The 27,372-nt window shown below is 31.5% G+C and overlaps 1 protein-coding gene across 1 annotated transcript in view; it reads left to right on the top strand.

Annotated features, from left to right (window-relative positions):
* DIAPH3 (diaphanous related formin 3) overlaps window positions 1-27,372 on the top strand; it is a 419,718-nt gene that overhangs the window by 154,021 nt on the left and 238,325 nt on the right. The window contains exons 17-18 of the mRNA XM_051983890.1: window positions 24,413-24,508; window positions 26,936-27,030. Coding sequence (XP_051839850.1) covers window positions 24,413-24,508; window positions 26,936-27,030 — 191 coding nt within the window. The remainder of the gene's footprint in view (window positions 1-24,412; window positions 24,509-26,935; window positions 27,031-27,372) is intronic.

The following is a 27,372-nucleotide window of genomic DNA, read 5'->3' as shown; positions in this document are numbered from 1 at the left end:
TAAATGTAAATAGTTTGTGATCAGTTTCTTTAGAGGAAATGTCCACCCAAAGTTCAGCAATTTTTATGCATTTATTTTGTGTCCTGCTATTTCACTGTATTTAGCAATTCAATTAGTTTCTTAGGTTAATCTCTGGGTTTTTTTGTTTTGTTTTGATATATTTTTATTAATATCTTTTGTTTTGCTTCATCTACATTTCCAAATACATATATTCCTTGCCTTTCTCTTTGTTTCATCTACATTTCCAAACACATATATTCCTTGCCTTTCTCTTTCCAAGAGAACCATTTCTTGTAACAAAGCATTTAAAAAAAAAAAAAAAAGAGGAAAAATACTTTCGTAATACTATTATGGCCTCACCATGCCTTGATATTATACTAATCAACAAAATTTATTAAGTCTTTTCTTAAATGTGGGTTAAGTTGTTGATATTACTTAATTGTGTGCTAATAGGCGTGGTGTAATTCTTGGTTTTCCAAACCTAATTTTTTTCAGCTTGGTTAAAGAAGGGTAAATGTGCTTATCTTTTGCTTAGAAGAATTATAATACAAACATACATTTAATCATAGTTAATTAGTGATTCTTTTTTAACTGTTCAGAGTCAAGTGAAAGTCTGAATGTCTGTTTATTAGTTATACAATTAGAGATTAGTTATGAGAGTGAGTAATATCTGTTACCCTTCAACTCTAATAATTATGTTATTAATTTTTAATAATTACTCCCACCTTATATACAATAGTCTCAGTTCTTACAGTTCTTACAGTTATATATATAAGCAGACCAATATTTTGAATTTGCATATTGAATTCTGAATACCTAATACTGAAAAGTGAATCCACTTTTATGTAATTCTTTTTTTTTTTTTTTTTTGGTTCCTCTTATGTTTATGTCTATACATCTATTACCTGTATGTGTGTGCATACATATGTGACATTTTATTTTTTCATTAATTACATGATTAAACAATTTTTAAACAGTTTTTTAAAAGTTGTGAATTCTAGGGACAGCTAGGTGGTGCAGTGGATAGAGCATCAGCCCTGAAATTGGGAAGCTCTGAGTTCAAATGTGACCTCAGATACTTATCACTTCCTGTGACCCTGGGAGAGTCCCTTAGCCTCAATTGCCTGGGGTTTGTTGGGGGGGAATAGCAGGGCGGAATTGCGAATTCTAAATTCTATCCCTCCCTCTCCTGCTGCCTCCCTGAGATCATATGTAAGCCATTTCTGTTTTAGTCATTTTTTGCAAGAAGACTTGGGGGGAAAAAAGATAGAAAGTGAAAAATAGTATGCTTCAGTTTGTATTCAGCAATAGCAATTTTTTTTTTTCGTTAGCGGCAGATAGTATGTTTTATCATTAATCTTTCCAATTGTCTTGGATCATTGTATTGCTAAGAATAGCTGCCACATTACTGTTACTGTATAGAATATTCTCTTAGTTCTTCTTACTTCACTTTGATTTGATTCATGTAAATCTTTCATGATTTTTCTGAAATCATCCTGCTTGTCATTTCTTATGTACAGTATTATTCTATCACAATGATACACCATAGATTGTTTAACAATTGCCCGATTCACCAGGATCCCTTCAATTTCCAATTCTTAGCCACAAAAATAAATTGTACTTTTATATAATTCTTAATGGTTTTTGTAAAATATTTTTGAACAAATAGGCCCTTTTTTGATATCTCAGTAGTGATTTAAAGAATTTTTTATGATTATAGATTGCTTTGTTTGATTTGTTTTGAAAGCTGTATTTTTACATCCTTTGACCATTTATCAATTGGTGAACAACTTATTTTTTTATGAATTTAACTATACATTCTCTATATATTTGAAGTACTCATTGAAAACCTCCTTCCCAAGTTTTGTGCTTTCCTTTTAATTTGGTTGCATTGATTTTGTGCAAAAAAATTTGAATTTTATGTAATCACAATTTTATATTTTGTAATACTCTTTATATTTTTTTTGGTCCTAAATTTTTGTATCATCCTTTAAATTAAAATCTACTCATTTTAGTCTTATTTCGATTTATGATGTGAAATATTGATAAATATCTAGATTCTGCTATTTTCCTTTCTAGTTTTCCTAGCAGTTTTTGTCAAATAGTGAGTTCCAAAAACTTCATATTGTAATCATTTACTAAATATACTATGTACTTAATATATTCTATTGATTGACCACTCTATTTCATAGCCAGTAACAGATTGTTTTGATTATTACTACCTTATAATATAGTTTGAGGTCTGGTACAGCTAGACCACCTTCACATTTTTTTTTTCATTAATTACTCTAATATCCTATCTTTTGTTCTTCCAGATGATTTTTCCTAGCTCTGTAAAATAATTTTTTGGTAATTTGATTGGCATGGCACTGAATCAATAGATTGTTAGGTAGAATTATACTTTTATAAAATTTCTGTAAAATATAAATAATGCTTACTAGAAAGATATAAAATTCCTTTTCTCTTGTGATAGAATTTCAGTTAGATCATTTTGAATAGTCTTATTGATTATAGATTGTGTGGTGATACTAAATACTAATATTACTACTAATACTAAATAAATCCTAATATTAAATCTAATACTGAGATTGGAAAGGAACTGAATTGGTCATTTTGCAATCGTGTATAGAAAAGAATAAAATTTGTCTTTAAAAGTTAAAGGAGTATCTAAAGAAAGTTCATTTTATAAAATTCATTTTTTACTTTTCAAAACTGTTGAATGTAGCAAATGATTGTTTAAGCTGATTGTAATGCATTACTTCATTCCATATTCTATGAGAAGGTTTACCTCTGTACTCTGCCTTTCCAGCTGTTGTCTTGAACAATTAACAGCAAGTTATTATTCCGATATGAGCTATGTCATGCTTGAAAGTGAGATAAAAAAATTAATGAGTATGTGAATATTAATTGATAAAGGTTAAGTAGATACAAATATGAGTAGATACAAATATGCTTTCTGAATTCTTTATTATGAATGTTCAGAGAGGGGCAGTGTATTCTGAAAGCATGTAAATAAATGGAATTGATTGACAGTTTCTGAATTAGCACTAAAAATGATATGTACAGGAATATTCTGTGTTTCAACTAAATAACTAGATGCTTTACAGATAGAAGAGTACTATTGATTTGGGTGAATCATCATGTTGCAGCTTCAGATTATTATTATTTTTAAAATATAATGTCTTTTTTCTTTATAATACCAAAATTTCAATTTCACTCATTGGGAGTTGGGTATTGTAGATGTGACTATATATTATGTTATACTTGTGACTAGTAATGCTGCTTTAATTTACCACCTTTTAAGAGTTCTTATAATTTTTTTGAATGTTTAGAATAACTATTTGTAACAAATAAATTATATTTAATAAGTTTTAAGTATAGTTATATATAGATATATTGTTCATTTGCATAGAGTTACAAATTTCTTTTCCTTTTTTGTAATTTGTCCTCGCCAAACCCACATTTGGCTTACTGGCTTATACCTTCAGCTCATTTTTATCATAAGTTAATTAAAAATGAATTATTTTAAAATGCAGGAAGCAAATCTCAGATCATGCCATTTCCTTTTTTTTTTTTTTAAATTAATATTGGTAGACTGTGCATATTACAAAGCTGTTTTTTGCTGAGGCAGTTGGGATTAAGTGACTTGTCCAGGGTCACACAGCCAGGAAGTGTTAAATATCTGAGGCCTAGATTTGAACTCGGGTCCTCCTGACTTCAGGACTGGTGTTTTATCCATTGTACCACCTAGCTGCCTCTCTCTTTGTTTAGACTAAGAAAGATACAGCTTAAACAGTGAAACAAGTAGATGGATTCCAAATAGTTTGGATGACTCTATTCAAAGTATTACTGTTAATGGTTCATTGGCCACATTTCCAGAAATATCTAGCAAAATACCTCAGGAGTGTTACTTTAGTTTGCACTATTTAAGATTTTTAATCAGTTATTAGGATAAAGGAATAGGTGGTATGTCCATCAGATTAGCAAATGATAAAGCTGGTTGGGTTTGCTAAAAATTTGGATGAATTGGGATCTAAATAGATCTTGATAGTGTAGAACATTGCTCTGAAAAATGAAATTCTCTACGGATAAAAAGTATTTGGGTTCAAAGTATCAACTCCAGAAATACAAGGTAGAGGAAGCAGGGGTAGATGGCATTTATTCTGTATAAGTTATAGGGATTTTAGCATAGGCTAATAAACTTTTAGAAGAAAAGATAAAAGATATTTATTTAAGTATTCTTCTTTTTTTTTATGTTCATTCTTATGGAATTTTCTCTAGCTCAAGATCACTTTAGCTTTGACTGCCATATGGAACTGATGAATTTAATCTCCCTTTTTATTTATTTTTTTTTCAAGCATTCTCCCTACAGAGATTTTAAATAGAGCTTTAATACTTCAATAAAGCCTTCCTGTTCAGTGCTCAGTTATTTTTGTCTTTCTTTTGATCTCTGTGTCTGTGTCTGTCTGTTTGTCTCTCTCTCTGTCTCTCTCTCTCTCTTCCCTCTCTCTGTCTCTCCCCTCTCTCTGTTTCTCTGTCTCTCTCTGTCTCGGTTCCTCTCTCTCTCTCTCTCTCTCTCTCTCTCTCTCTCTCTCTCCCCCCCTCTCCTCTCTCCGGCTCTTTTCTCTCTTTGTCTCTCTGTCTCTTTCCCTCTTTTCCCTCTTCCTTTCCCTCACTTTCCTTCCTTCCCTCCATTCTCTTTTATTCCTTAGAAATGAAAGCACTGATAGCTATTGCATTTTCAGAAATGTCATTCTTTCTACTTTTAATTATAATAATCTCTTTATTTTTTCATTGTTTTCTGGCCTAATTTCATGATACAAAAATACATCAGTTACACCAGTGTTACTTCATTCCCCTGAATAGTTAAATTGGATGAAGCATGAACTATTTTGAAGGGTTGTGAGATGGATTGAAAATATATTGTGAAGAATATTTAATAATTTGGACTTGATTTGTTAGACATTGATGGGTCTTCATAGTATTTCTGGTTGTATTTTAACACTATCATATTTGTTCATTATGAAGATTAATATGACAACTGTTTAAAAAATGAAATAGAGAAATATTAAGAAGGAATTGTAACAATTCAGATAAGAGGCAATGAGAGTATAGACTAGTATGATGCAGCAGGGAATAAAAAGTAAGGATAAATGCTAAAGAGATTTTGGCAATGTAATCACTAGGATTGGATTATGATGACTCAAAAGGAAGAATCAATGTTAATTTATATAAAAACTCATTAACCCTGAGGATGCTAGAAGAGCCATTTTTAAGAAAAGTTTGTGATTTCAGAGTTATACATTTTTATTTTGTGAAGTTATGAGATCCTTAATTTGGGTTTCATTGGCTCTAGGATACCATGTGCTTTCTGTTTCCTTTTGCATAACAGATAAAATTATTATGTATCATTTTAGGAGGAACTTTGTATTTAGTTTTAAAAAACTTTTGGTTCAGCTCTCAACCAGTTAGTAGTATCTTCCTAGCCTTGGGCAAGCCATTTAACTCTAGATAGTATTTTCTTATCTGTACAATGAGAGAATCAGACTAAATTGTAAGCGTTTTTCTGACCCTGAATTCTTTGATCTTATTTACTTAAGATAAAATAAAGATCTTTTTCAAAAATAACCACCAAAATTGTGATATAAATAGGATTCAGATTTTTAAAAAGTTTTTTTTTTTTTTTTTGTTAAAGATCTTGGTCCCTTTTCATTTTTAGTCTTTTAAATATAAATATATTTGATTAAAGGTGTCGTCAAGGGTGTTACATTATTGTTTGGGTATACTTAAAAAGGTAGACAAGGAAATTGAATGACCAATAGATAGTTTGGTGTTTTTCTTATTCATTTTTCATTTTATATTACTTGTTTTCTTGAAAAGCCCAAAGTTGACTTTGTGTAGTAGATATAAATTAACTTTAGAATGCAATACACTTGAGAAGATATCTCATCATTGATTTTCTTTTAAAAGGAGAAATTTCTTTTCATAAAGGTTGATCCTGAAGTTTATAAAGAAAATATAAGTTACATTCAAGACATAAAGTTTTCAATAGTCAATTTTTCCAAATGGTGTCTCTGTTTCAAGAGGATTGCTGTTTGTAATTAAGAAAATAGGAATAATATTTCTTTTATCCATTATTTGCTTATGATTTAGTGAGGAAATGAAGTAGAGTTTGGGTATTTGTTAATTGGAGAATGACTGGTATAAAAATCATGTCAATAAAACAAATTCTTAATGTACTTTCTTGGTTTTTCTTTTGAAAAGTGTTTTTGATCTTAAGGAATTTTGGCTCTTCCCTTGGAAAATTAATATTTTCTGGGCACATTTTCATTTATAAAGACAAAGATAAAAAGAATTCATTTATAGGTAATTGATTTTTATATTCTAAATAATTAGAAATGTGGGAAGCTTCTCTTCTTCATTATATCTGACTGAATTATTCCACTTTTGGGGGAAGTCTTGTGGGTTTTAGAGTTTAATTTTTTTTTTCTTTAGTCCTGTGGTCAAAACTTAGAGATGGATACTCTTCTTATTTTTATTTTGTTTTATATGCTAGTTTGGGAAATTTATGAAAATATGAAAAGCATTTTGAGATGAAATGCTACAGCATCACCAAAGTTTAGTTTTTATTTTTGACCTTTGTGACAGTGATTTACTATTGGATAGTTAGTCTGGTAATTCCAATTTCTTTGAATTTTATATATAAGAAGACATTGGCTTTTGTATATTTGCATGACTTATAGTTTGCAGATGCTTTCATATATCAATTATCTCATTTAATTGACAAGATAAGTCAATAAGTCAACATAAGTTTCAATAAAGTAAAATGTTTTGGTTCTGATCATTTTAACCTTTCTTCTGAAGGATTTAAAAATCTACATTTACGCTTGATTTCTTTAAGAATCTATGTTACTTGCTATAGGATCTGCAATTCCTAGGAATGACTTTCTCTTGATAAAATGGTAAGACCAAGCTTCTCCAATCTCATGGTTAGCCTCCCCATATGGAGTTGAAAATTTGTTATTAAATATATTTCTCCCTGAGAATTGATATCTTGGGCCATGACATCTATTGATAAAATCCCTGCAAATGGGAAGATTAAAGACTTCTGTCTCATATTCCCATTAATTCACTAGTCTCTACATTAGAATAACTACTTCTACTATTTTTAGGATAGTAATTTTATGAAACAAATGGCAGCCTAACATGCTAGAAAGAACACTGCTAAGATGTCTAGAGACTTTAGTCCTGACACTAACTAGCTGTTTGATCTTAAACATTTCACTTAATATCTCAAGACTTTCTGTTACATACCTACAAAATTAGGTGATTGGACTACATGATCTCTTTGGTCCTTTCCAGCTCTAACACCATATAATTCTAAATCATAAGAAATGAAATAAGTAAATAAAAAGAAACATTTACAGTCGAATAGTAAAATATAATGCTTAAATATTTGGAAGCAATTTGGTAAAATATTTTGAATATTAAAAATTGAATTTAAAATACAAAATTCTAAGTACTTGTATATAGTTTAACAGAGATCTATTTATTATGTTATTTCTATGTTTTTAAAGTTTGTTTATCTAAGCTTTATGAACATTAACTTTTATAGATGGTATGATGTTTTGATGAATCATTTAAACTAGAGAGGTCTTTTTAATAAGATAGATGAGAGAGTTTACTGTAAGAGATATTCTGTTTCCTGTAAAGATTTTTCTCTGCTAAGAAGTTACTGCTTTTCCATTCTGGTGTTAGGTGCCCCAATATAATTGTGAAGTAATTGGGCTTTAAAGAGATATCTGGTAATAAGATTTAAGCTACTTAAATCCTCAGTAATTGAAGGTCATCCCTCCACCCTTCTTCCCCATACCATCCCCAAGAATTAATTATTAAGTTTCATTTTTAAATAGAAAATTCATCTGTTTGCTACTGGTCTCATAAGGAAATTCATTATAAAAAACTTGAGGTTTCATTTGTAGCTTTTTGAGGTGGGAAAGATTGGGGGGAAGAATCACTGTTTTAACAGGAATACAGGGTCATCAATTTAAACATGCAAGGACCTTGGATGTCTTCAGATCCAACTCTGTGAGTATAAATATAAAGAAACTAAAGTTTTGAGAAGTTAGCATGATTGGTCCAAGTTCACATATATAGTAAGTAGAGGTAGAATTTGAATTCAGTTTGTCTCACTTTAAATCTAGCACACTTTTCTTTTTCTTTCTTTCTTTTTTTTTTTTTTAAATAGCTTTTTATTTACAAGTTATATGCATGGGTAATTTTACAGCATTACATTTGCCAAACCTTTTGCTCCTTTTTCCCCTCCTTCCCCCCATCCTCTCCCTCCTATGGCAGGTTGACCAATACATGTATGTTAAAATATAAATTAAGTGCAATATAAGCATACATGTCCTAACAGTTATTTTACTGTAAAAAAAGAATCGGAGTTTGAAATAGTGTACTATTAGCCTATGAAGGAAATAAAAAATCAGGCAGGCAAAAATATAGGGATTGGAAATTCTATGTAATGGTCCATAGTCATCTCCCAGAGTTCTTTCGCTGGGTGTAGCTGGTTCAATTCTTTACTGCTCTATTGGAGCTGCTTTGGTTCATCTCATTGTTGAAGAGGACCATATCCATCAGAATTGATCATAATATAGTATTGTTGTTGAAGTAGATAATGATCTCCTGGTCCTGTCTAGCATACTTTTCACTCTATCATGTTGCCTTTTATTTTCTCCTTATTTTCCTTGTAGCTTTCTTTTTATTTCAAATGTTGGGCACGTATGACCCTTACCTTTGGCTAGCCTAAAATAAGGCTCATCATATTCTTGGGACTGCTGCTATAGAGCCACCCAAATGTTGTGTCTTCCTAAACTTAGAATGACAACCACTATTGTCATCAGGATGAGAGAAAGACAAAGGATTTTTTGGGAGAAAATCTTAAGCAAAATTGTGCACATTTATGAGAGGGAGGAAAAAATAAAACTCTCTATAATCTAAAGTTGAAGTTCAAAAACATCTTGAGAAAAAGAACTTGTCTCTTTTTCAACTTATGTGAAAAGCACTGAAGTTAGAGGAAGATGAAAACCTGAAAAGTGAGTTAAATTGCAAATTAATTTAGTATTTGGACATTTCTGATATTCCATGAATATGCTTATATTTTAATATTATATTTTCTCATTCTATAATATCCAGTTTATCTTACATCCTTCTAACATTTTATATTTCCTTATTACATTTAACATGATAGTATCAATATCATCCTGCTTATTACTGTATCTTTATGAATTTTCTTTTGTTCTCTTCTGTATTTTTATATGTATATATATATATTCAAAGCAAAGCAAAATATATTCAAGCAAAAAAAATTCACACACTGTTTAAAAGCACATACATCATGCTGGATTTCCAATCTAATCACCTCACTGAGAAAAGATGGGAGAGAAATTTTTCATTAGTCTTCTAGAGATCTGATGGCTCATTGAATTGAGTTGTTAAGCTTCCCAAAGTTGTTTTCCTTTTTATAAACTGCCAGTTAATACAACTGCCAGTTCATACAAATTTTTTCCATATTTCTCTGAATCCATTCCTTTCATAATTTCTTTGTTACATTTATAAACCCATAATTTGTCCAGATACATCTCAATTGTTGGGCAATAAGGAAAAAAAAATTAATGTAGAACTTGATTCATGAGCTTAGCAATGAAGGAAATAAAATATTCTAAGAGGTACTGAGTATTAAATACTTTCATATGGAGAACAACTTGTGGGAAGATGGTTGGTGATAGAATGTCATATGCTAGGAATGGGGAGAAAAACATATATTATAAACTATATGAAAATGAGTAATATACAGTAGATTTTGAAAAGCATATTGGAGTCAAATTATGAAGAGCTTTAAATACTAAAGAGAAGTTTTTAGTGTAGCTAAGTAATGTAAAGAAGTGCACCAGAGATAATAGGGAACCATTGACGTTTGAGCAATTGATTTTAATGCTCAGATCTGTGATTTAGGAAAACCATTTTGTCAGTTATTGTGGAGGATGGTTTGAAAAGAGTAGATGCTTGAAGTAAGGAAATCAGTTAATATAGTTGTCCAAGTGAGAGGTTATAAGAGAGTGCATTAAGTATTGGCTGTGTGAATAGAGTTTGAGAGATCTCTTGATGGTAGAATCAATAAGACTTGATATTTAATTGTAAGTTTTAGGTGAGGTTAAGCAAGGCATTGAAAAAGGCACTAATAATATGTTACTAGGTTACTACTGCATGCTCTCAACAAAGATAGGAAAGTTTGGAAATGGGATTGGTTTATGGAGAAGATGATAAATTCTATTTTGGACTTATTGAATTTAAGATACCTTGGGGACATTCAATTCAAAAGTCTAACAGACATTTAATTATGTGAGAATAAGGAGAGGGACCAAGTCTAGAAAAGACAAATTTGGGAATTATTTGCATAAAGATGATATTTAAGCTCATCAGAGACAATGAGATTTACTAAGGTGATCAGGTCATCAAGAGAGAGTGTAGGTTCTACTCAATAAACACATGGATTATAACAAATTGAAGAAAGAAGGCCCAGAATTCTAAATGAAAAAAGATGGTATTTTGACTCCAAGAAGCCATCTATACACAATCAGGAAATGCTTGTTTTTTCCCTCATGTTGTAGGAAATCACTTTAACAGATGAATAAAGATGTGAACCTTAAAAAAAAATTTTTTTTTCAAAGAGTAACTTTAAAGAAAGCAGTTTGAATTGAATGGTAAATTTGGAAATAAGATTGCAAATTTTTTGAGGAATGAGAGTAGAAGACTGTCCTGAGAATAGATTGAAACATGTATAAAAAATGCATTAATGTCTTGCTTCATGCTAGGCATTTTGTTAAATGCTGGGAATTCAAATGCAAACAAGCAAGACAATTCTTGCCTGCAAAGAGCTAGTGCATTTGCTAATGGGAGAAGACAGTATATAAAAGTTCTAGAAAAAAAGAGTAGGAGTAGATAATAGGGAAAGGGATTTATAGTTTGGGAACCTACTGGACATGATGAAGGGTCATATATTAGAATAGATTCTAATATTGGGGGATAGGAGTGGGGTGTGAGGATAACAAAGTATAGGCAGCATCATGAGAAGAGGATTGTAAAGCAATGTAGAAGCAATTTTTCCTGTGAGTTTTATTTTGAAGAGAAGAGACATAGAATTTTAGCTTGAGAATATGATAGGAGAGAGCCCTGGGCTTATGGAGAAAATAGTGATGGAACTAGTAGAAAGGTGGAGGTGATTGTGAAGGCCATCTTCTGAAGAATACTGTAGAGCATGAAGTCAAGGGTACAATATAGAGTGGCTTTGTCAGAGATTTATGCAAAGAAGAATAGAATAGGAGATGTTGTCAAGGGATTTTCATATATAGAGAAACAGAGGAAAAGGAAATTGGGCAGAATAATCTATCTTTATATTTTGAGAAAATGGACAATGGGTAGTATGATTGGCTTATGGAAAGAAGAAGATATTTCAAATATTCTAAAAATGGGATAGAAAATCTATTTTTAGAGGAATGAGTTTTTAGTGAGGATCAAGTCCAGATTAGATAACATCAGTTTGTAATTGAATCATTCAGCATGGTTGTATTACTTTTATTAGCTACATTTAGAAATATATGAGTAGAAATGGGAGTGATAGATGGTAAAAATCCAAGGGTAAATTTAGTAAGGTATAAATGACACTAGGATAAAGGCATCCAATTCAGGAATGGTTTTGAAAAGTTTAACTCTGGGATCAAGAGAAGGCTAAAGCATGAAACTGAAATAATGTTCATTGAATTGTATTTTTGGCCCAGAAACCAAGCCTGTACTCCAGAGAAAGGGGAAAAAGATATATAGATATAGATATAGATAAATGTATATTTATTACTTCTTTGTGCTTATGGATAACTATACACTAAAGGGATTGTCCATCATTTGGTAAATGTCTGAGCACACACAATGCCATTGTGCCATAAGAAAGAAGATGGTGAAAAAGAATGTTTTCAGAGCAACTTAGATTTGTATGAACTCACGCAGAGTGAAGTAAGCAGAATTATGAGACCTATTTATCCTATGACATCAGTGTTGTAAAATTAAACACTTGTGAAGGATTTAAAAATGCTAATATAGTAAAGGAACAGTAATCATTTTGGGGACCTTCCCTCATGCCAGAGAGGTGATGGATGTATGTATAACAAGAGACACAGTTTTTTGTTTTGGCCAATATAGAAATTTGTTTTGTTTAATTATGTGCATTTATCACATGGGTTTTATTTTGATTTTTTTCCCCTTGTTAACACTGGTGGTGGTGGTGGTGGTGGTAAAAATGAGATAAATATTTAATTGAAAAAAATGCGGGGAAAACATTTAACCATTCAGCAAGATTTCTATTTCCCCCCCACACATTTCCTCTCTTTAAAGATTTTTTTTATCTCTGAAAAAGTCTCTTGACACAATAGTAATTAAAATGATAATTTTTTTTAACAACCTTGCCCAAAGATATTAGTAGGGTATATTTCTCTAGAGTTTCCTGCTTGCCTATTCCTTTATAAATCATGCTTGATTGTAAATTCATTTTTCTCATGCTTTATTACAGACTCTTTAGGACTTTCTGGTTATAGAAATGATATTCAGTATTTCTGAGATTCTCCCTTGGGTCCATTCTTATAAGTCAGTCAGTAAATAAATAACTATCAAGTACCTACCATTTTCTATACACTTTGCTAAGTACTAGCGATAAAAGAAATATAAAAAGATAATCTTTGTTCTTAAGGAACTTATAGTGTACTGGGGAAGACAGCATGCAAAAAACTGTGCAGACAAGCTATTGATATATAGGCAGTATCATAGGATAACTTGGCAATAATAAAAGGAAGGAAGATATTAGAATTAAGAGGAATTGGGAAAGGCTTCTTGTATAAGTTTTGATTTTAGCTGGGACTTTAAGGAAGCTGGCAGGCAGAAATGAAGAGGGAGAGCACTGCAGGTAGGGGATGTGTGAAAATGCCCAGAATCAGGAAATAAAATGTTTTATCTAATGATTTCATTTTTGGACATGTATGATTTATTTGATATCATCAAGCCAATTATTTCTATTATGACTGTTCTGTCACTAGGAAGTTGTCAGAGAGTGATGCTGGTTTCTTCTTATAAACATATTACTGTTGTCATTTTTAATTATAAGAGACTTTCCAGTACTGTCCTGTAGTTTTTCTGAAGAGTAAAGAGATGAGGTTTGTATTTTTAAATCTTTTTTTTTCCTGAAGAACCATGATTTTTTTTTTCAGTAACTTGTTTGGATATTGTCTTTTCTTCATTTTTAAAGACAATTGAGAGTGGAACAGTCTGGCAGAGGGAACTGAATTTAGTTCAGTTTATATAGCTTGACAATGGGTTTTAGGATTCTTTATCTTTTATCTCCAACTTTCTAACCTTTTATTTATTTTTTATTTTCTGTATTTCTCTTAAAACTTTCAAAATAAGAATAGGAAAATACAAAAATATTGTCAGTTTTAAAGAAAAAATACTATACAAATATATATACTTAGTCTGATGCATATGATTAAATTATCTTTTACTTGAATTCACTGCAACTGAATTCTAGGATCATCTGGAACATCGACAGCTTTCATCCAAAGGTTTATTAGGTAGCAGATATGAATAGCACTTCTCTCTTTTTGTGTTTTCAGGTAATAATTATAATACGCCTGTTTGTTGAGGGGAAAAGAAAAATGATCATCATCATCTTTTAAAAAACTGGGAAGGGAATGCTTATATTATAAAATTGAAATTTTTTTTATCTCATATACTATGCAATGCAACAGCATATGCTTTGGGGGGAAAATAACTCCTACAAAGCTATCAAATGATGGAAAAGACATAAAGTTATCTTACTGAAGCAGGCATGTTCCTCATAAATTAGATTCTCTCTTGAATTCTGATGTCAGTCATTTATTATGTTCTAAATATTTAACACAAAGTTCTTCATTTTCAGACTGTTTTATGTAAAACTGAAATCTCAAAGACAGTGAGAAAGAGTATAACTAAATATTAACTGAACACATGCTCTACTGATGTTAGATATTTTTCTTTTCCAGTTTAAGTGCATGTTTTCTCACTAAGGTCTTTGCATTTACTAATCACATTATTATTCTGTGTTTAGGTAATTTTCTCTGCTTTTATCCAAATCTTAAAGACGTGTTTTGACCAAATATATTTTGTATTTTATAAGTATACTTAAAATTTAGTGGACAAAGAATAAATGGCTTTAAATATATGACAGAATTTTTAAAATTAACTATTCCAGTATAGAAACACATTGCTGAACTGCTGAAATGGTTATGAATTAAAGACCTGGGATATTCTGGAAATAATGCAAATTTATCTTACTGTCGAATTGGATGACTTTTGGCCATAGCAATCAGAACTGTTGGTGGCATTTGGTTATTGACTTAGTTTTCAAATTCGGAACTACACAAAAAATGATTTTGTTCTAATTAAGCTCTCTTAAAATCAGATTTCTCTTATCCTCAAACTGCTACATTTTCAATTTATGTGTTCATAATTTAGCTGAAAACAAAATAAATAGACTGAACTATGTATTATTATATATAGAGAAAAATATAATAGAAAAAAGAAAAATTAAGATTTTCATATCGACCTTTGAGAATAGAAATTTTTGTCATTTTGACTCTCTATTCTGACAGTCAGATTTTTAAGCAAAATAGGTACTCTGCTAAGGAGCAGAATCATTTCAGAGCAGATTTCTTTTTCTCTTTTCTACATTTTGGAGCATATCTAAAAACAAGATTAAGCACCTATCTTTAATAATGAGATAGACAGAAAACTGGATGAGATTATGTAATCCTAATTCTAGAAGATGGAGCCTTTTAGGAAAAAAAGTATTATATTTGAAGTGGCATTTAGAAAGGAAGCCATGTCATGGTATAAGGGATGGAACTGATAGTCAGATATGCTTTCTTCCTATTGTCACTATAAGTGAGTTCTTCTCTAAACTTTTCTTAATAGACAGATAGGTATAAAACTGGTAAACAAAACAAAACAAAACAAAAACACATCTGGACTTAGAATTAGTAGAGACCTTGGTTCAAAGTGAGGGATTGTGGGCAAATCACCTAAGCTTTCTGAGCTTCAGTTTGCAAGTTTCTAAAATAAAAATAATAATGCTGATAATACCATTATCACTTAAACTCACAAGGTAGTTCATTTCACTAATCCTTTATCAAGTACCTAATATGTGCAGTAAGCAGTGGTTGATATTGGGGATATATGTGTAAAAAATGAAAAATGGTATGATATATCTAAATTAACAGGCAACAGGTGTGACAATTATACTAATACATAAAGTAGGATTTGGTAAAGGTAAAAGAGAGACAAGACAAGGTGATAGGGGAAAAATGTGAAATGGGATCATTTTCAGAACTATTTGTGTGTGTGGGAACATACACTTGGAAATTGTAGGTGGATATCAGAAAGCAAAATCAGAAATTAACACCAGGGCTATACTTCTCTTTCTCTAGGATATAAAGCATACTTGTCTAACTAGCATTCTATAAGCTGGCTTTTATGTATCCCTACCTACCTTTCCATTCTACTGTCGTACTTTCATTCATTTATTATGACAAAGTAGCTTTCTAACTATTCCTGGAACTTGATATTAAATACATGGACATCTATAATAATGTAGGAAAGAGAAATGTGGTTAGCTGTTAATAGTTCAGTTAGCAAGAACATAGAAATAAAGTAGGAGTATAGAGTGCCCCTAAGAATTGTTTTAGAGTAAAATCTGTCTGGAAATAAAGATTGATTGGTATTCTATTGTAAACATTTCTTAAATGCTTCACTTAAGAATTTGTATTTTCTACTATAAGTAAAAAGCCCCTATAATTTTTTAGCAAGAAAATGATATTTTTAGAAAGATGATTTTGTTAGGTGTGTAAAGGATCTGGTGGAGAGAATAAAGTTTGTAACATGTTTAAGCCATGTGTTTCTCCATTGTCATTTAAGTGGCTCATAGAGGAAGAGAAAGGAAATAAGCTACCAATTAGTTCTATAGAAAATTATATTTCTAGTGTCAACACTATAGCACCACTTAAAGATAATTAGTATTTTAATTTAAAAAAAAAAGGTTGGACTTGGGAGTAACTTAGAATTGTTAAAAGTACTGTACAGAGGTAAGCCAGCTCACTCTTTCCTCCTGTTTTTTCTGAGAACATTTCATCATAGATACCTTGATCTATCCAATATCTACTGGGATATCATCCCAATAACTTAAACATATGGACTTGAAATTCAGAAGATCTTGAAATAAATATTGCATCAGATTCTTATTAGCTATATTACCCTGGGCTTATTTCAGAATGAGTTTCTTTATCTAAAAAAATGAAGCACTATCTTAAAGGATTTTTATGAGACTCAAATAAGCTAATGTACATAATATTTTGTAAATCTTAAATTCCTTATTAATTGCCATTTTATTATTGTTATCAATAATAAAATTAATCTTCAATTTATAGAAGTGCATATTTGTGTTGTTGGTAGTGTGACTGAAATGCTAGTTATTAAAAAACCCTAAGCAAAGTAATATCTTTAGTAATTTTTTACTTTGTTATAAAGTTTAAAATCAATATGTTAACAATGGGACTCTTCAGAGTTAAAACAATGAAACTGAATTAAATTCAAGGAAACAAAAGTCAATCTCATTATTTTTGCATTCATGAGTATGTATTGTTAGGAAGTCTGTTGCAGAGACTTATACTTAATGTTTGTTGAATAAATGCATGATTAAATAGATTTAAAAACCCATCAAATACTATTTCTAGAAAGTAATTATTTCTCCCAAGTCTATGAAAATAAAGATGACTTAAGGCCATATAATTTCTTAATGAAGGAGCACTGATTTTATTCATTGTGTTACTTTTCTGAGAGTGATCAATTTAAGTAGCATAATGTCAAAAAGGGGAGTATTTTAGTACAATTGAATACAACATTATCCGGCAATGAAATTTGTTAGAGATATAGCTCAGATTATTTTGCAAGTTGTTTTCAAAGAAAATAGAAGGCTAAAATTCATCTTCTTACTATGGACATATAGAAAACTATGTTTTCTATGACATTGTTTTCTTATAGTATATACTGTCTATATGAAAAAGTGACTCTAGTTTCAGTAGTATTTGGAAGAAAGGTGGGATTCAATTCACATATAATGACTAAAATATGTATTCCTAGTGGTCCTTTCAGAATAGACTTTTAGTATTTTATTCTCACAAAATTTATGTTGCAATTATATTTCTCTTTTTTTATGTTATAAAGAATAATTATAGAAAGTTTCTCATATCTAGAGATAAAGCTTTGAGCTGAAACAGAGAAACTGAGTCAGGACTGGTCAGGATAATTATAAAAACTGAGAACTGTGGAATAACATTCCACATTCTCTTTCTTCTGAGTATTCAGATCATTGAATTACCTTCCTCTAGAAGGTCTTAGCACCACAATTTTGACCATCCCTATGTAAAGCAAATAAACCAAACTAAAACTTGAAAAATTCAAGGACTTATGGCAAGGACCAATTTTTTCCTGATAGGCCCAGAATTATTAGCATCAAATAGCATTCCTCATTTAGGGAGATACACAGACCTCCCTGTTCAGGTCCTCTGCAGTTGGGGAGCAGCTCTGCCAGAGAATCCAGTTTGAGATGGACAGTTCACTGTGAGTTAGGTCTGTGGTCATTTGTGCATTTAACTCAGCCTCTGCTGAGTAGCAGTGCTCAAGACAGTCCTGCTGCCCATCCTAAGAGGCGAACCAAAAGTCTGTCAGTGACTCCAAAGCCGGGGAAAAAGTGGGGTCTGGAGTTGCTCCACCTGTACCCTCTCGATAGAACAGGAGCTGCTACTAGGAAATGGATTTCTGAGCAAATTATGCAATTAAACCAAGGCAAGGACACTATTAGAGTCCTGATATCAATACTAATTAAGGAACTGGGACAACAGGAATGGAGAAACAGATGAGAGACTGCCAGTCCCAGGACAAGTGTCTGATTTCTGGTTGTTTCTAAAAAACAATCCCCAAAACTGAGTCTGCTAGTGTAATTCCAGCAGAATAAGGGATTTCAAAGTTAAAACATAACTAACAAATCATAGTCCAGTCAATTTTAAGCAAGGAGTTAAATAATTTCCAATTCGATCTGAACTAATGAGATGGGGGCAGGGCAGAAGTGCCTAAGAAAAATACATTAGTTTTTCCTTATTTCCTGATCAGTTTCAACCAGATTCCTTCCTCCCTTTTTTTACATGGAAAAAAAATTATCAAATTGCTATTCCACATATAAATCCCATGATTGAATCAAAATTCCTATACATAACAGACTAATACAGTGTAAGTTTCCAAAAAATCCCTCAAACATACATCAATAGTTACAGTTTTAACAAACCATCCCGAATTTTAAAAACAGTAATAGATGACCAATCAGGGTTTCTAAATTCCCCATATCTGTCCATCAGGGGTAAGGGACAAAAACTGCTTCAGGCTGGGCACTGGCAGGAGACTCTCAATCCATGGTGTGGCCCAGCGTGCTGACAATCAAAGCTGATCTAGAGCCCAGAAGCAAGTCAATACCTATAATTTAACCAAAATCTAGAACAAAAAACACAAATCTAACAAGTAAAGGTCAGAACAGACTGACACAAAACATGAAGAGGCCAGTATGAATTGGCCAGCAGCTTCCCAATAGATAAAAAGGCAGTCAGGCTTTTTTATCCTTTCATTAGTTAGAAACCTTTAAAAAAAAAAAAAAAAAAAAACTTGAATATCCAGACATAATATCCAGTAACAGATAGATATCAGTCTAGATACTTACTTGCCCAAGTATTTAGGACATAATGATTACATATAACCAGATTAGAAATAGCAAGGTATGACATAGTTAAATTGCAGTAACAATTCCTTATTAACCATTGCTCTGATCATAGAAATTAGTTACAGGGGGAAAAAATGCAGGGACATAACTATAGCATAAACAGTTAAAACTTAACTTTCAGCAAAACAGGATTAAATAGCTTTAAATCATTTTTACTCCTGTTAATTGTCCTACTAACTGTCAGAGGGTGGAGCTGTAAAACTCCCAGATAGCATTGATTATAAGTCCAAAGAATTGTACTTCTAATAACAAATTCTATTAACCAAGTTTTAGATATATCTTAAACAAATATTTACCATAACCTTATATTTATAACAGTAAAAATTTGTCTCAGTAATCAATTGCTTTTAAAAATACACAATACATAGACAAATTTTCCAAATTACATATTGTCCATAATAGAAACTTTTTCAAAATGACAAAAAAAATTATTTTCAGAGGCTCTTCATATTACCTTAGAATATCCTATACAGAACATCCTAATATCACATAAAAGAATCCAAGAGGTTCTTAAAAATACTAAACTTTTAGAAATACCATAACCTCATATTTATAACTAATACATTTGTTTCAGTAAGTTCACAAGTTATCTTTCATATTTAACAGAAAATGTGGTGTTTTTCTTCTTTAAAATATAATGGTTCTCTCTGGGAGCAGGTTTCTTGGGGAGGAGAAACATTTTTCAAAAGGACAAGGAAAAACTATTACTTTCAGAAGCCCTTTAAATGATGGGCATAACCTCAGGATACAATCAATTAAACTTATACAGAATACCCAATTCTACAGAAAAGAATCTGAAAGATTCTTAAAAATATCCTTTAAATCTTTAGAAATAGCTCTACCAAATTATAGATCAATTAACTTAAAATCAGGCCTATCTCTTGAAATCTTTTGCCAAAGAGGCTTGAGCACACTTAATATGTGTGTGGGATTCCACGTCAGCCTTTTCTCCCACTCTACCTCCCAAGAGGCAGGGGGGAGAGGTGAGCTAGTCTTCACCCCAGGCTAACTATGTGGTCTGTAGCAGAGAGCAGTGGGGTGAGTTTAATTTTCATCTTGGAAGACAAAGGATCCCTACTCCACTCAACATTTAAAGTAGCAGAAAGTAGTGGGGTGGAGGTGGGGGAGGATTTCATGTGGCCGCCCTTCCCAATGGACTTTTCCTAAACTCCAACTTGGCTAGTTTTGAAACCTTTAGAAAAGTCAGACCCTAAATTGGAGACACGTGACCCCTTTCAGGTAAGTTAACAGAACTTCCCTCCAACAAGTTCTTAGGATCTTACATTCAAAGATAACTAAATCTAGCCTGCACAAGCAACAGTAAAATTATTTCCCACAATTTTAAAACTGCCCCAAAAGAATATTCAGAATAAATCTGGCATGCAAAGGCAACAGTAAAATTATTTTCCACAATTTAAAAACCATCCTAAAATCTCTAATCAGATGTTTTCTCCAGCCAGAGTTCAAAGCAATTAGCATAAACTCCTTTGTTCTCAGAGGCCTTATCTAGCTCAATCCAAGCTAGGTCTGAATTTAAACTACCGGAGTGCCAGTTTTTAAAAGTTTAAGATCACAATCAAATTTTAACTAATTCCCAAATTTCTTAATTTAGCAGAGCTCTGAACCAAACAAGTCACAAACAAGTTACAGACAAACAAGTCACATAAAACACAGACATTGACTGAGTAGTTATAACATAAAACAAAACATTTAACACAGACAAAGGGCTATCTGGAAATTTTAGACTAGCCCTGGGGGAAGTTGTCAGCTCCAGAGATTTTCCTCCCAGAATCCAAATGGAGCTTTTTTTTTTTTTTTTTTTTTTTCAGCCAGATAGTGTCTTTAAAAAAAACAACAAAAAACCCAGATTATACTCTGGAATGCCCACAGTTGTGCCAACTGGCACACAGAACCAGATGTGTCTTTAGACACCAGGTAGGTTCCCCTGCGTCCTGAAGACCCCACTCCCAGAATTTATGCCTGTCCACATTTCATTATTCTGGGAATCTAGATGATAGTAACATACATACAGACAGAACAGAACAAGTCTTAAGACTTAACCAGATAGTACCCAAAAGGTACTCATACAGACTTATTCTCTTGTGCCTGAAATGGGGGTGTCCACCATCAGGAACAGTTGTGGCTGGAAACTGCTCTCTTTCCCGTAGGCTCTGGAAAAAAAAAATCCAGGGGGCCTGCCTCTCCAGGCCAAGAATAAAGATCCTCAACCACTCTGAGGCCCAAGGGGAGACCTGAAAGTCTCTTATCTTTAATCTTGCTCATTTTCTAACATCTTGATGGGAAGCCTCCAAAATGTAATGCAGGAGAAACTGAGGCAAGAAAAAAATTAGAGAGTATTTAATAATTTATTTAAAGGAAGAGATTTACTGGGACCAAATGGATTCATGGTTTGGTCCCAGGGCTGAATGAGATTATTGTCTCCAACAATCCAGCATCCAGCCAGCATCCAATAGCTAATGCCAGTCCTCAATGACATATTTATAACAGTAGCTAAACAAAGGCAGGGGGGTGGAGCCCAAGCTCTGGTGAACTGGAATCTTCAAGCAGGAACTATCAACTCAGCTCTCACAGGTTGGGGAGGTAGGACCATAAATTCTAACCAATCAGGAATTAAGAAAGTGTCATACTCCAGCTACAATGTCTGGAGTTTCCCTTTCTGAGTTTACACATTGACAATTTATAACCTTAGAGCAAGAATCCAGACAACAATGAAGAGTTCTCAATGACCTATATATACATGGCTCAGACTTAGGGAGTATACTGAGGCAGGGGTGGAGTCAGGATGCTTAGAGTGGGAATGGGACTCTGACAATCCAGTTCTGACAGGGTGAGGGTAGGCATGGGGGGAGGAACCCCAGAGATGGGAAGAGGCATCTTATCTTGATAAGATGGTATCTGACATTCATAAGATCTTTTATCCTTATCAAATATTCTGATAAAGAGGGAGGGGACTGGGTCAGGATAATTATGGGAACTGAGAACTGTGGCATAACAATAATAGGTAGGACTGCCTTGTTAACATCAACAGCAAGAAAAGTTGGAGACAGTGGTGGGATGAATATGTAAGGGTTAAGTGAGAGGGAGGCAGCAATACAAACAGTCAGAAATATGATAGAGGAATTACAGACAGAGATGTTTTATCTTTCTATGCTACTCACTGTAGCTACTAAAGATTTTTGAGGAGGGAAATGTCATGTTTGTATTAGTACTTCAGGAAGATAGTTTTGGCATTTGTGTAAAGGATGAATTAAACAAAAGGGACAAATTTCAAAGTGTGTCTGTTCTCTACAGATTGTATTACTTGCAGTTCCTGATAACTGACATTCCAGCTGTCCTCGTTTTTGCCTTTGTACTGACTGCCCACCATGTTTGGAAATTATGTCTTTTCTCATCTCAGACACTTAAATTGTTCAAACTTATTTCAATAATCAACTCAAATCCTATCATTTTGGAGGATTTTCTAGGTTTCCTCAATTGTTGATGCTTTCTCTTCTGAAATTCTGCTGAATATCTGCTGTGTGGCTCTTATATGTACCTATTTAGTTAATTACATGGCATACATGTGTCTTTCTCCTTCCTTTTATATATAATGGTTCGTTGATTTAATATGCATGATAACATTGTGTCGATTCAATTCTGTCTTTATAATATGTCATCAGTAAATTTCTGCTTCAGTAGATTAATATAGCATATTTGGCCTAGAAATCTTAGTCTTTACATTAACCAAAAATCCATCAGATTTTTGAAAATTCAGAAGCAATCTTTGGGCTATAAAGAATTTACTTATTCTCAATATTATCAAATAATTTTATTCTCATTATTAATTTTGTATTCCTTATATTTTGTCATTTAAAACTTTTTGCTGCCTGTCCTCTTTGTTACTTGGCTTCTTTTACCATATTTTCCTCTAGGAACTGTTGCGTCTAGTCATACTGCTCTATGTCTACTGATTGTTTGTCCTTCTCATAGGTTGGTATATCTACAATCTCTGTGCCTTTGCACTGGCTTCCTCATCTCTTCAATATTTTTCTTCCTATCCTCTCTGAGAATTTCTGGCTTCCATCCAGACAAAGCTTTTCTGAAATTTGTTTCTCTATCAGTTCTGTTGATTTTCCCAGGTGGATGGATGTCTGTACATATGTACATATTTTTATATGTACACTTAGACATGCAGAACAACCTGTATGTGCTTAATTTAGAGTTTCTACCAATTAGGATTTTATTTATTGTAAGATTTTTTTTTTTTTTAGGTCGGGAAACAAACTGAATGTACACCTAAATTCAGTATGTTTTATGCAATGCTTTCAAACGAATTTAAGTTCCTTAATCTCCATCAAAATACACTTAATTATAATGCCATCCATATATGTTAGAGGCACAAATAAATAACAATTCAGCAAATTTTGGGTGTTCCTCTGTCTGTTTATGTACATTCATGGGTGGTTTAGATCTTCAGTACCCATTTATTAAATACAAAATATAATATAGAACCTGAGTCATTTTGTGACTGAACCCTTACCTTATTAGGACTATGGATTTTCAACTAAGCAGATTTTCCATATGGTCAATCAATATGCATTCATTAAGCACCTATTATATGCCAGATATTGTGAGGACTGAGGAATTGAAAAAAAGTCAAAGGATGGTTTGCTCCCAAGGAGCTGTTTTGCTTGTTTTTGTATTTACGCATAGATGACAGTCATCATCTATCTATATTAGTGTGTTGAGAGGAAGGAAATTTAAATGAAAAATTCAAAGCCACACTACAAATAATTATAAATTTAAATTGTTTTCCATTATATTAATTTAATTTTTCAAATTCAAAGAAACTAATAATAACTTATAATTAATACTTGGTGTAAAGTTTAAAATTTTTTTGATCTTGAATTAGAGCAATAAATCATGTTTTTGAAGTATATCAAATATGGAAGGAAAGAAGAATAGCATGTTGAAGACTTATTTGTGATTGTAAATTAGATCTCCAAATCTTTATTACTTACATATATGGAAGGGAGAGACAGTAAAGAAAGTTTTTAAAAATTCAATTAGATAATAAATTGCATTTCTGAATTCTGTTGTTCTTATAGTGCTACTGAATTATCTAAAAATGCCCTTGCAATCCCAGAGTAAATATTACTTTTGTTTTTCTGGATGTATGATTTACATGCATCTATTTGTTACATACATATCGATTTATATGTGTGTACAAATGAACCAGGACCTAAATGAAGTAACTGAGATGTTTATATAATATCTTTATAAAATGACATGTATATATCAAATTTTTAATTGATTTTAAAAAGTAGGATCTTCTTTGCTTCTTTCAAATTTCCAGATTCATTAAAAATGTTTTTTAATTTTTTGATGCTTGTTTATGTTTTTATTCTACATGAAATTCACTCATTTGTAGTAATTATCCTTCATTTGCAGAGAAAAAGGAGGAGGAGGACTTTGCAGAAAAGAGAACAATAAAGAAACGAATCAAAGAACTGAAAGTTCTGGATTCCAAAATTGCCCAAAACCTTTGTAAGTTAACAGTCTTTTCATATTAGTTAATTGATAGTATGTCTGCTTTCTTTTCCTTAGTTCTGTCTCTAAATTTCTTTGGTGGAGATTTACACAATATATTTTAAAATATTGTTTTTGCTCGAGGGCAATTTAAATTGTTAAATTAGTGAACTTAAGGAATAGGTAAGGAAGAATTTAAAGAATGAAATTAATCTTACCTCTTCCAAAAAAATTGCATTTTTAAAAATACATGCTTGGAGTATGTAATGACCAAGTGGGATAAAAGAATAATTATATTTTAAGACTTATTTTTGATAGTGAGTTAAAACTCCAAACCTTACTTATAGATAAAGAAGGGAGAGATAGTAAAGAATATAAAAGATTTATGACATAGTAACTGCCATTACTCCCTTTAAAAGTTTCAAAGATTTTATTGGGAAAAGCTGAGTTTTAATGTTTGTCAAAATTATAATACTAAAGCAGACAGATGAATGAATTTTTTCACTGAAATACTGATGTACAGGAGATCAAATATCTTTATGCTCTACTTGGAAAGCATACATTTCAAAGGAACTATAGGTATATAATAAAATTTTGCTGGCCTAGCATGTGTAAGGACTGAAGGTAGAAGGAGAGGTAGTATTTCTTTTTTAACAATTTCATGTTTCATTATATTGCTTAGATTTCACTGAACTTAATTTATGTGACATGATATAATAGAATTTGAAGAGGGATTTTTTGCTATATAAATGTTTCTAGATTGTTTTATTTGAAGCAAGTAGTTATTTTGCTTAATCAATAAACCAATTTGTGTTGCTTTTAATCTTATTTTATTCTCACTTATATTGTAAGTGTCCTGGAATTTTGGAATTCTTACCTCTTAATAAATTTAAATTCTATGTAATATTTAGAAATCTAAACATTTTAATGGATAAACTTCAGAAATATTTTGTTGAAAGAAAATAGTCAAAAATATATCTTTACCTTGAGCAAGAAGGAAATTTGAGGATAAGATTCCACTTTTTTGGAAGCTTAATATTTAAGAAAAAAATCATATATTTTAAACTTTGTTAAATGCTATTAGGATCACCATATTTGTGCCAATCATAGAACCATTTATGTTAATGCTTTACCTCTGGTTTAGGCTTCTTTTAACATCTACCTTTTAGACTAGAACTCCCAAATGAAATGAAATTAAGAAATTTATAAAGGCTCTTTAGCAATGAGGAAATTAGCTGTTATAAAGCTTATTTATTACATGAAAGAGCCACGGAATGACTTAGGCTTTTTGGCTTACTATGTAAAGATAATACAACAGATTAGGAATTCTGAGTGGAAGAGCCTCATAAAGACAGGGAATTGTGTCAACTTCCTATGGAAGAAGATAAAGTAAGGACATGAATAAAAAGATTGTAGGGCCACAAAGAAGTTTGTGATCATTTAGTACTGGAACAAATAAAATGATTTGTCTTAGAAAGTAGGGAAATCATGATTTGTATTACAGATAGAATGGATGAAAGGCTAAAAGAAGTACAATAACTAATATTCATTATGATTCTTGGTTCACCATGTATATATTAAAATGGATTTATTTAGTGTGTATAATATATTTTGGCTTGAGTGAAATAGCAATAATAGGTATGCTTCCTCTAAAAAAGGAATTCGATGAAATTGGTTCAAAAGTTTGAAAAAATGTTGGGCATTGTAGGAATAATAAGATATAAAATATTAATCATTGTTAAATATTTAAGATATTGGGCAAGTGGGAGATTTTTGTGTTTTGTATTGGTATGAATGCATAAAGAGGCAGCACTGAATATGGAGTTGAGTTCAAATCATTTTTCAATTATTATGTACTTATTTTTTGGGAAAGAACATATCTCTGAGTCTTAATCTTTATCTCAAAAAAAAGAATGTGTCTTGAGGAGTTGGCAACCCCAGAGGTCCTTTCTATTTAGATCTGTGGTTCTATATTCTTTTTATAGGATCTGCTTTAAAAAAAAAAATAAAACTTTTTATATGATGAACAAATCTTGAAATTTTTATATAGAATGATGTAAGAAATATTTCATTGTGATTACAGTCATATTTTATGATATTAAAATGCATCAAATCTCATTATTCAAATGGATTTATCAACTCTTTATTACACATTAAGATTGTTGCATTGTTTTTGTAATAGCCTGTATGTAAACATTAAGTGCAATTCTGCAAGAGTCTCTACAGGAAAATAATTAAGAGCATATGAAGTTTAGTGTTAAGTCCCAGAACTGAAAATGGCCCAAAGTAATACGAAAAAGAAGAAAAGCTTCATTTTTCAAATTTGCCAGAGTCTTATGTTGGACATAGTTCCTTTTTGATAAATTTGAAATAATATAAAACTTGTTTTCTCATTCATTATTTTTATTTGTTCATTCAATTTTTTTGTCATTCAATCTTTTTCAGCAATTTTTCTGGGTTCTTTTCGTGTGCCTTATGAAGAAATAAAAATAATGATATTGGAAGTAGATGAAACACAGTTGGCAGAGTCGATGATTCAGGTAAACAGCTGAAAATTGCAGTTTTTACAAGAATGTATCAACATGCGCTTTCATTACATGGAACTTTTTTTATTCAATTAAAATTTTCTTTACTGGAAACCCTCCCTTGATGTATCCTTTCCACAGTTTGGTTATGTATTTCCCAAGTTTAGTTGTGCAACATTTTGTATCAGATAACATTTTATTCATCAATCTGTATAATTTTTTTGTGTCCATATTCTTTTAGGTTGTTGTTATTTACAATATTAGGATTGTTTTTTTTAATAATACCCAGTAGCCAAGACATCTGTACAGTATGATTTAATTTCTTAGTACAATTGAATTCTAGAGAGCTCAAAAATA

This window comes from Antechinus flavipes, chromosome 3, assembly GCF_016432865.1.
Source record: "Antechinus flavipes isolate AdamAnt ecotype Samford, QLD, Australia chromosome 3, AdamAnt_v2, whole genome shotgun sequence".
NCBI lineage: Eukaryota > Metazoa > Chordata > Mammalia > Dasyuromorphia > Dasyuridae > Antechinus > Antechinus flavipes.
This window is presented reverse-complemented; position numbering and strand designations above follow the sequence as displayed.